Consider the following 9,912-nt stretch of genomic DNA (forward strand, 5'->3'; position numbering starts at 1 on the left):
ACCTGGGTCATATAAGACTGACCTCATCAAAAAAAAAAAAAGGCAGTTTATTAATCAGCTTGATTTAGTTAGCCATCCCACAATATATAAGTAACATGCTGTTCACAAATATTAATTTTTATTGTCAATTAAATAACTAGAAGGGATAGGGGTGTGGCTCAGCGATAGAACACTTGCCTAGCATATGCAGAACTATGGATCCCATTTCAGGGAATGGGGGGGGGGGGAAGCTAAGAAATTTGCTCACAAATAACAATGCTTTCAAAATAAATCCCATCTACAGCCCAAATATTCAAGCCTTTCCTTAACCTGAAACCACCAGCAAGTCTCTCCACAGATGCACAAGGCTCTAAATTCAGTGACCAGTACTGTCTCCTCACCACACACAGATACCCACAGGGTCTTTCTGCAGTTACTCTAATTCAACACTGGAAGTATGTTTCTGGGAAGCCTGAGAGGTTGAGGCTGTTGCTGTTGGCTGTTGGTCATCCTTCTCATCCAGGCTGTGCCGGATCCCATATCCAAAGTAGATGGCAAATCCTAAAAGGGAATAGAGAACCAGGATCTATCTCTGGTGCATGAGCTAACTCCCTACGGAGCCCATTCCCTACGGTGGGATGCCATGCTCAGCCTTAATGCAGCGAGGAGAAGCTTGGTCCTGCCAAACTTTGTTGATTTTCTTGAGAGCACTTACCTGTTGGGAGTGGATGGGGGGAAGGGGAGGTGAGAGGAGGGGTCAGGGGAGAACTGTGGTTGGAATGTAAAATGAAATTCAAAAAATTAAAATAACAAAAAAAAGAAATAGAGACAGTGAGGTGGAAATGGTCACTCCCCTACCTGGGTGCCCATCAGGGATTCTCCATATAGCCCCAGACAGTTTCAAAAAGAGGCAATGAAAAGAGTGTTGAACCCAGTTAGTTGCTCAAGAATCTCTTCCCCAGAAAGCTACTCACTCACCAATCACCATCCAGATTCCAAAGTGAGTCCAGATTCCGGCAGTCATTTGCATCATCAAGTAGACATTCACAAAGATACTCAACACAGGGAGCAGGGGCAGTGCTGGAACCTGTGGTCACAAGCCTGTGAGTACTGGTGTACACTCCCCCCCCCAGGGTGGAAGACCCAGCTGCTGTCTAGGCTCTGCAGTCAGTGCCTGCTCATACTGGAGACCGCATGGGATGTGCCAGGAGGGACAGATATTGAGCACAGAAATAGTAGGCTGGGCCAGGTGGTGGTGGCTCAAGTCTTTAATCCCAGCACTCGGGAGACAGAGACAGGCAGAACTCTGTGAGTTCAAGGCCAACCTGGTCTACAGAGTGAGGTCCAGGACCTCAGTCAGAGGTTATTACACAGTCAGAGTTATTACACAGAGAAACCCTTTCTCAGAGAGAGAGAGAGAGAGAGAGAGAGAGAGAGATGCCAGGTGGTGGTGGCGGCACACGCCTTTAATCCCAGCACTCGGGAGGCAGAGGCAGGCAGATCTCTGAGTTTGAGGCCAGCCTGGTCTACAAGAGCTAGTTCCAGGACAGGCTCTAGAAACTACAAGGAAACCCTGTCTTGAAAAAAAAAAAAAGAAAGAGAAAGAGAGAGAGAGACTGAGCTAGGAGCTGTGAGCAAATCACTTCTTTGTTTAGTTGGTTCATTTTCAAGACAGGGTTTCTCTGTGTAGTCCTTGCTATCCTCGAACTTGCTTTATAGACCAGGCTAGCCTCAGACTACATGCCCCTGTCTCCCAAGTACCGGGATTAAAGGCATGTGCCACCACTCCTGTCAGTAGATGTCTTTTTTTGGACATAGGGTCTCAAATATCCCTGGATGACCCTGAACTCTATATAGCACAGGAGGACCCTGAGCTTCTGATCCTCCAGGCCCTGGTTCCCTGTGCTAGGATTATAGTAATACACCACCACTCCTGGTTTTTGCAGGACTGGGATTAAGCCCAAGGCTTCATGCACTCCAAACTATTGTTCCACCAGCTGATGACGTTCCTACCTGCCTTTTACAGTACTAGGGATTATATCCAGATCCTCATGCATATTAAGCAAGTACTCTACTGTGGAGTTACATCTCCCGGACTTGGGGGCTAAGGGAACTTTGGGATTTGTTGGGCTTTGGTATGTGGGGGAGTGTGAGTATTTTTACTTGGTTTTGTTTTTTGAAGGGTTGTTTTGCTTTGTTTGGTTGGTTCTTTAAGACAAGGCTTCATGTAGCTAAGCCTGGTCAGTCTTTCTTTTCTTTTTCTTTTTCTGAGACAGAATTTCTATGTATTCCTGACTGTCCTGGAACTTGCTTTGTAGACCAGGCTGCCCTTGAACTCAAAGAGAGCCACCTGCCTCTGCCTTCCAAGTGCTGGGTTTGAAGACGAGTGCCACCATGCCTGGCATGGTCGGTCTCAAGCTCACTTGAACTCCTGATCTTCCTCCCTCTGGTTCCCTGGGATTAACGGTATAAACATGTGCCAGCATATCTGTGTTAGTTTTTATTTTGAGACAGAATTTCACTAAATTGCCTGATCCGGCCTAGAAGTAGCTGCAGCCTCTGGTGGAGTTTAAGGTATGACCCTCCTGCCTCGGCCTCATGAGTATCTGGGATCATACACCCACAGTGATACCTATGTCCATTGGTGTATTGGGAGGAGGTTTGTTTGATTGATTGATTGATTGATTGATTGTGAGACATGCTGTTGCTATGTTGCCCTTGCTGGCCTGACCAAGCTAAGCTAGCCTTAAACTCGGAGACTCCAGCTGAGCAGTGATGGTGCACGCCTTTAACCCCAGCAGCCGGGGAGGCAGAGGTGGTGGATCTCTGTGATTTTTAAGGCTGGTCTACTGAGTGAGTTCCAGGACAGCCAGGACTAGGATGACAAAAAGAAACCCTGTCTCTCCCCCACACCCCCCCCAAAAAAAGCCTCAGAGACTTCCCCTGCTTCTGCCTCCTAAGTGTTGGGTGGGATTAAAGACAACGACCACCATGCCAACTGTTCGTTGGTTTTTATCAGTTCCCCACTACTTCCTTCCCGAGATGTAAAGCATGCTTAGACCTGAAGTCAGGCATGACCACTCTCTTAGGGTGGAAAGTGGCACACCTACCTTAAAGTGGAGAGGAGTGGTACTCTGAGGCTGTCTCCAGATGACAATGACCACCCCGACAATGAGAAGCAGCAGTGACACAGCCACAGCTATCAGAGCCAGGTCTCCAGAGAAGAGCTGTCCGGGCCACTGGGCCAGGACCAGGCAAAGGAACATCAGGAGGAGAACTGAAAGTCACAGTGGGGAGAAGGATGTCAGGACCTTGAACCACACACATCCCACCAAATCTGTGCTGTGTCTCCCCCTCTGCTAGTAATTGATGTCCTCCCCATGCTGTCAGCTTCCTCCCAAATGCCCAAGGGGAAAGTCTCAGTCCTCACCAAGTAGGAAGGCACATCCATACACAATCTGGCCAGATCTCAGTGTCGGATTGTTATCTGTGGGATTACAGAGGCTCCTTGCAATTCCTGGAGTTCCTGCTGCAGAAATAGGCTCCGAAGATGAAGAAAGTTCAAGAGTGGGCTCCATCTCAACAGCTCCACTCTCCGATCTCTCCTTCTTACGAGAGCTTAAGTTCTGGTCTGGCTGGTACCTGAATGAGTGAGGTAGTGTGGGAACATTACCAGCTGCCCCCATGTAGCCATCCGACAGCCAGGATAAGCACCTGGCCATCTTCATGGCCCATAACCCTCAGACAAGTTGTGGTGGAGGCTTACCTGAGGACCAGAACGGAGAAGGACACCAAGGAGTAGGAAAGCAGGGTCCCTGTGGTTGTGAGGTCCACCAGGTCACTGAGCTCAAAAAGGAAAGCCATAAGTGCTATAATGATAAGAATAAGAAATCTGTGTAGAAACTCTGAGGAACTGGCTAGTGGATAAAGCCAAGCTGATGAAATTGATAAGACTAGTTATCTACCTGTGATGATTCCACAAAGGACAGTAGCTAGGACAGGGGTGTGTGTTCGAGGATGAACACGGGCAAGTCTCCGGAAAAGGAGCCCATCTTCTGCCATGGAATAGACCACCCGAGGCACGGGGAATATGGCACCCATGAGGCTATAAGGGAAAAGGAAACTCTCAATAGTTACAATAGGTGAGCCCTACTCCTTTAGACATTTTGCCTCCCTCTCCTCTCTCCAACTCAGAGGCTGAGAATCCAGCAGCAGATGAGAGAAACCTGTGATACCAACCTGGATGAAAGGGCACATAATGTTCCCACAGCCACCGCATATCGAGCAGGACCCCATCCTACGTGGATAAACGCCTGGGGCAAGGGACTGTCAGTGTGAATCTGGTAGTAGGGCATCATGAGGGTAAGTGCCGCCGAAACACCAAAATACATCAGAAAGCAAACAAAGAGTGTGCCCACGATGCCCAGTGGGATGGAGCGCTGGGGACAGTGAACCTCTCCCCCTGCAGGGATGAAACAGACATGGATTCAGAAGCATTCCCAGGTCACCGCACAAACCCTCTCCCCTCCTCCACTCCCGAAAGCAGGCTAACCCTCTACCAGCCCTGTGTCCACGGGTAAATCCAAACCATGTCTATGCTTTTGAAAGGTCAGAGGGACTACCATACCTGTAGTTGCAATACAATCAAAACCAATGAAGGCAAAGAAGCATGTTGCTGCACCTTGGAGAATTCCACTCAAACCAAAAGGCATGAAGCCTCCAGAGCCCAGAGGACCCAAGCTGTGGCAAGAGAAGAAAGAATGAAAACATTGCAGAGAAACAGAGCACGCTGGGTCAAGCCTAGAATCCCAGAACGCAGGAACTGGAGGCTGAAGGGTCATGAGTTCACAGTCAACTCTGACCACATACCTCAGAGTCAGCCTTGGCTACATAGCAAGACCTTGTCTCAAAAATAAAAACAGTGAAGATTCGCAAACAGGTTGCTAAGATGTAGCTTAGTTGGTAGAGTGCTTCCTTAGCATATTGAAATTCCGGGTTTGATCACAACACCACATAGTGCAAGTGTAATCCTGGCATGTGGGAGGTGGAAGCTAGAGAATCAGACATCTATGATCATCCTTGGCTATACAGTGAGTTAGATGCCAGTCTGGAATCTATGATACCCTGCCTCAAAAAACACTCAAGCACAGATGAATCAGCAGTTCAGAGCACTGGCTGCTCTCCCAGAGGACCTGGGTTAAATTCTTAGCACCCATATAGTAGGTCACAACCATGGTTAACTCCAGTTATAAGGGATTAAAGGCCCTCTTCTGGCTTCCATGGGCACCAGGCATGCACGTACATATATTCAGCCAAAATCACCCATACACAAATAAATATCAAACATTGCTGCCAGGAGGTGGTGGCGCACGCCTTTAATCCCAGCACTCAGGAGGCAGAGACAGGTGAATCTCTGTGAGTTTGAGGCCAGCCTGGTCTACAGAGTGAGTTCCAAGACAGGTTACAAAGCTACAGAGAAACTCCTTCTTAATAAAACAAAAAGGCCAGGCATAGTTTGATTCCAGCACTTGGGAATCAGACAACAGTGGATCTCTTTGAGTTCAAAGCCAACCTGCTCCACATAGGGAGATCCAGGACAGCTAGAGCTACATATTGAGAAAAACTGTAAAAGCAAAAAAGAAAAAAATCTTAAAAGAAAATGACTTAAGAGTTAACAATTTCCTCTGTTGGCACACAGTTTTGAGCTGCTAAGCACCTCATTTAGGCCCACTAGCCAGACTCTCTTACTCCCCACACATTCCTGGCCTCAGCTCACTGTGTCCTTCAGGGGCCCTGACCTGTCAGTGCTGTTGGCCCCTAACATGGCCAGTTTGTAGTCATCCTCTGTGAGCTGCCAGTTGTGGAGACTGCCCTTCACGAACCCAGACAAGGAGACAAAGCACAGCACCAAAAGATTCACGCCTGTGAACACTCTGGTGACCAGGACAGACTCTCGAACTCCCAGGGCCAGGATTCCTGCAGGAAGAGGGAATGGAAAGGAGGCGGTAAAAAGAAATCCTAAAATGGCAGCAGGGGCACACACTTGTAATACCAACACACAAGTGGTTGAGTTAAGAGTTTAACCAACCCTGCTACTCAAGAAGGAAGACTATAGGTCAAAATCAAAATCTCAGGCTAGAGAGAAGTTTTATCGGTTAAGAGTACTGGCTACTCTTATATATGGTGGCTTACAAATCCACCCATAACTCCAGTGTCCGGGATTTGACGCCTCCTTCACTGGCACCATGGCACCAGGTAGATACCAGTGACATACACAGATGCAGGCAAAACACAAACACATTAAATGAGGTCTTGCTGGCTGGTGGTGGTGCAAGTCTTTAATCCCAGCACTCGAAAGGCAGAGACAGGCGGATCTCTTTGAGTTCAGGGCCAGCCTAGTCTACAAAGTGAGTTCCAGGACAGCCTCAAAAGTTACAGAGAGGGTTGGAGAGATGGTTCAGTGGTTAAGAGAATTGCCTGCTCTTCCAAAGGTCCTGAGTTCAGTTCCCGGCAACCACATGATGGCTCACAACCATCTGTAATGAGTTCTGGTGCCCTCTTCTGGCCTACAGACATACACACAGACGGAATATTGTATACATAATAAATAAATTTTTTTTTGGTTTTTTCAAGACAGGGTTTCCCTGTAGTTTCTAGAGTCTGTCCTGGAACTAGCTCTTGTAGACCAGGCTGGCCTCGAACTCAGAGATTCGCCTGCCTCTGCCTCCTGAGTGCTGGGATTAAAGGCATGCGCCACCACCGCCCGGCTAAATAAATATTTTTTAAAAGCCACAGAGAGGCCCTCTAGTTTTTGTTTGTTTTTTTAAGTTTATTTGTTTTTATGTGCCTTGGTGTTTTGCCTGCATGTATATCTGTGTGGATGCCAGATCCCCTGGAACTGGAGTCACAGACAGTTGTGAGCTGTCATGTGGGCACTGCACTGGGAATTGAACCTGGGTCCTCTGGAAGGGTAGTCAATGCTCTTAACTGTTGAGCCATATTTCCAGCCCTGCTCTTTTGTTTTTTTAAATTTGGTCTTCACACAGAAGAAAGGCTTGCAAAATGGCTTATCAGGTATAAAGGCTTGCCAAGATGACTGACAATATGAGTTCTATCTCCAGGCCCTTACATGATAGAACCAGCGTCTGCAGTTTGTGCTGTGACCTCTATATGCATGCACCCACACACACACACACACACACACACACACACACACACACAAATAAGTGTAATTACAGAAGGAGAAGCCAATTTACATCTCAGCAGAAGGTTGGGGCAGAGAGAGGGTGTACCCCATACATCCAGTGGTGAAAGCTAAGCACGTTGTTACCCAGCCTCCTACTCAAAACATCCCAATATGGGGGAAGAACCTCCCTCCCTCTGCCCTCCTGTGCCTTGTATTCACAGCTTCTGACAGCCACCATCCTCCCACACACATCCACAGACCCTCTACCGCCTATCTCACCAGTAAGGACTAGCACCAGTCCAAGCGCAAAAAAGTCTGGATACTTGGCCAGGAAGCTGGGCACTTGCAGAGGAAAGCTGGTCTGCAGGGCTTGGGAGATCTGGTTCCCTACGAGGCCATCAAAAACTGCGCTCCAGGCCCGGGCCACGCTGGCTGCACCTGCAGGAAGAAGAGCATTCATTTTCAAGCAGAAAGTGAACCCTTGGGATACAGAAAGACAGGAAGAAAAATATCTAATCTCAATCACTGCTGTGGGGAGGCAGGTGAAAAACAAGATACATTCTTTTTTTTTAAGATTTATTTATTATGTATACGGTGTTCTGTCTGCATGTACACCTGCAAGCCAGAAGAGGGCACCGGATGTCATTACAGGTGTTTGTGAGCCATGTGGTTTCTGGGACATGAACTCAGGACCTCTCCTTTAAACCATCTCTCCAATGCCAAGATAATCTCAAAAGAGTTTGTTGGAGCCAGGTGATGGTAGACATGCCTTTAATTCCAGCATTCAGAAGGTAGAGGCAGGCAAATCTCTGTATATTAGAGTGGGATTGCCAGTGTTTCTTGGGATAGGCATTTAGCTCTGTGGCAGAGATCTTGTCTAGCATACACAAGGCCCTGAGTTTGAGACCCAGCACTGCAAGAAAAACAAAATTGTGGTCTAGCCTTTAATCCCAGCATTCAGGAGGAAGAGACAGGCAGGCTAGTCTGTAGAGTGAGTTCCCTAACAGCCAGGACTATATGGGCGCGCGCGCGCGCGCGCGCGCGCACACACACTCACACAGACACACAAAGAATCCCTGGCATGTGCCTGGGATCCCAACTTTTAGGAAGTAGATCTGGAGGATCAGGAGTTCAAGGTCATCTTCAGTTCAAGGCCAACCTGGCCTACCTACATAAAACCTTGACCAAAAAAAAAGTCCAAGTGTGGAGCTACAAACCTTTACTCCCAGCACTCGGGAGACAGAGGCAGGTGAATCTCAGTGAGTTCGAGGCCAGCCTGGTCTACAAAGTGAGTTACACAGAAAAATCCTAGCTTGAAAATAACAAAATGAAACCAGAACTTCCATAAAGCACGGTGGGTCTCACACCTGCAATCCTAGTGCTGGGGAGGCAAGGCTAGGAGTGAGTATCTGCAGAAATTTCAGGACAGCCTGATCTCCATAGTGAGACTATCTCAGGCTAGAGAGATGGCTCAGTAGTTAGGAGCATTGTTTGCTCTTCCAAAGGTCCTGAGTTCAATTCCCAGAAACCACATGGTGGCTCACAACCATCTGTAATGAGGTCTGGAGCCCTCTTCTGGCCTGCACGCATACAAGCAGACAGAATACTGCATAATAAATAAATAAATAAATATTTTTTAAAAAGAGAGAGAGAGAGACTATCTCAAACAAAAGAAAACCTGGCCAGTCACTCTACAAACCTCATTTCTCCCAGGTTAACCCTTTAAGGGGGCAACAAAAGGAGAGAATGACATCTAGGGTCTTACACTACCCAAGTCCCACCACCCATGTGCTTGTGAATGAGGGTAAAAACTCACTTTGCCCACCCCATTCCACCTCATCCCCATGCCCATTCTAAGGCCCTACCCTACTCACCAATGATGTAGGAGAGTATGAGATTCCAGCCAGTGACAAACGCCAACAGCTGGCCCACTGTGACATAGCTGTAGAGATATGCGGAACCTGAACATGGCACCCTGGCCCCAAACTCAGCATAACAGAGTCCAGACAGCACTGAAGATAGAGCAGCCACTAAGAAGCAAATAATGATGGAAGGTCCAGCTTTCTCTCTGGCTACCTCCCCAGCCAGGACGTACACGCCTGCTCCCAGGGTGCTGCCCACACCCAAGAACAGGAGGTCCAAAGTGGTCAGACATCGTGACAAGGGAGAATCAGACAGTTCGTTTGCCGCCAAGGGCCGCCGGCGTACCAACTTCTGACCAAAGTGATGGACATTCTTCCACAACATCCTAGGTGCCTGGATCCAAACTGCTGGAAAACAAGAAGAGACATCAAGAATGATCACCTGACAGCGTGTGATGGCCCACGCCATTAATCCCAGCACTTTGATGCAGAGGCAGGTGGATTTCTGGGAGTTCAAAACCACGGAGGTCTACCTAGTGAGGTCCAGAACAGCCAGAGCTACCTAGTAAGACCCTGTCTCAAGAAAAACAAAACAAATAATAATAACAATAAAGAGAAACACTTTTCTTGAAGCCATGTGTCTTCAAACATAAATTAAAATTCCACCAACACTTCTTCAAAATCAACCCACCCTGCATTCAAGTCAAACCACAAAAAAGTAACTATAATTTAGCCAGGCATGATGGCCTTTAATCCCAGGATTTGAAAGGCAGAGGTAGGCAGAACTGAGTTAAAGGTCAACCTGATCTTTAAAGTGAGTTCCTGGACAGTCAGAGGTATTATGCAGAGAAGTCCTGTCTCAAATAAATAAATAAAATAGCTGTT

The 9,912-nt window shown here is 47.7% G+C and overlaps 1 protein-coding gene across 1 annotated transcript; it reads right to left on the reverse strand.

Annotated features, from left to right (window-relative positions):
• Nucleotides 1-412: 412 nt before the first annotated feature.
• Nucleotides 413-9,412, reverse strand: LOC119821756 (cationic amino acid transporter 3-like). The gene is made up of 11 exons (XM_038340876.1): nt 9,040-9,412; nt 7,445-7,603; nt 5,778-5,955; nt 4,607-4,719; nt 4,219-4,441; nt 3,945-4,084; nt 3,746-3,848; nt 3,410-3,621; nt 3,090-3,256; nt 958-1,066; nt 413-540 (listed from the first exon to the last, which is right to left on the reverse strand). Exons 1-11 carry the CDS (start codon nt 9,410-9,412, stop codon nt 413-415), a joined length of 1,905 nt encoding a protein of 634 aa, XP_038196804.1.
• Between the last annotated feature and the right edge of the window lie 500 nt (nt 9,413-9,912).

The sequence above is a fragment of the Arvicola amphibius genome, chromosome 8 (assembly GCF_903992535.2).
Source record: "Arvicola amphibius chromosome 8, mArvAmp1.2, whole genome shotgun sequence".
Lineage (NCBI taxonomy): Eukaryota > Metazoa > Chordata > Mammalia > Rodentia > Cricetidae > Arvicola > Arvicola amphibius.

Coding starts and splice junctions, on each gene's coding strand:
- LOC119821756 (XM_038340876.1), bottom strand. CDS start 9,412: ATGTTGTGGAAGAATGTCCATCACTTTGGTCAGAAGTTGGTACGCCGG. Junction 5,956..7,444: donor ACTGGTGCTAGTCCTTACTG/GTGAGATAGGCG, acceptor CTCTTCCTGCAG/GAATCCTGGCCCTGGGAGTT. Junction 3,257..3,409: donor TGGATGTGCCTTCCTACTTG/GTGAGGACTGAG, acceptor TGTGACTTTCAG/TTCTCCTCCTGATGTTCCTT.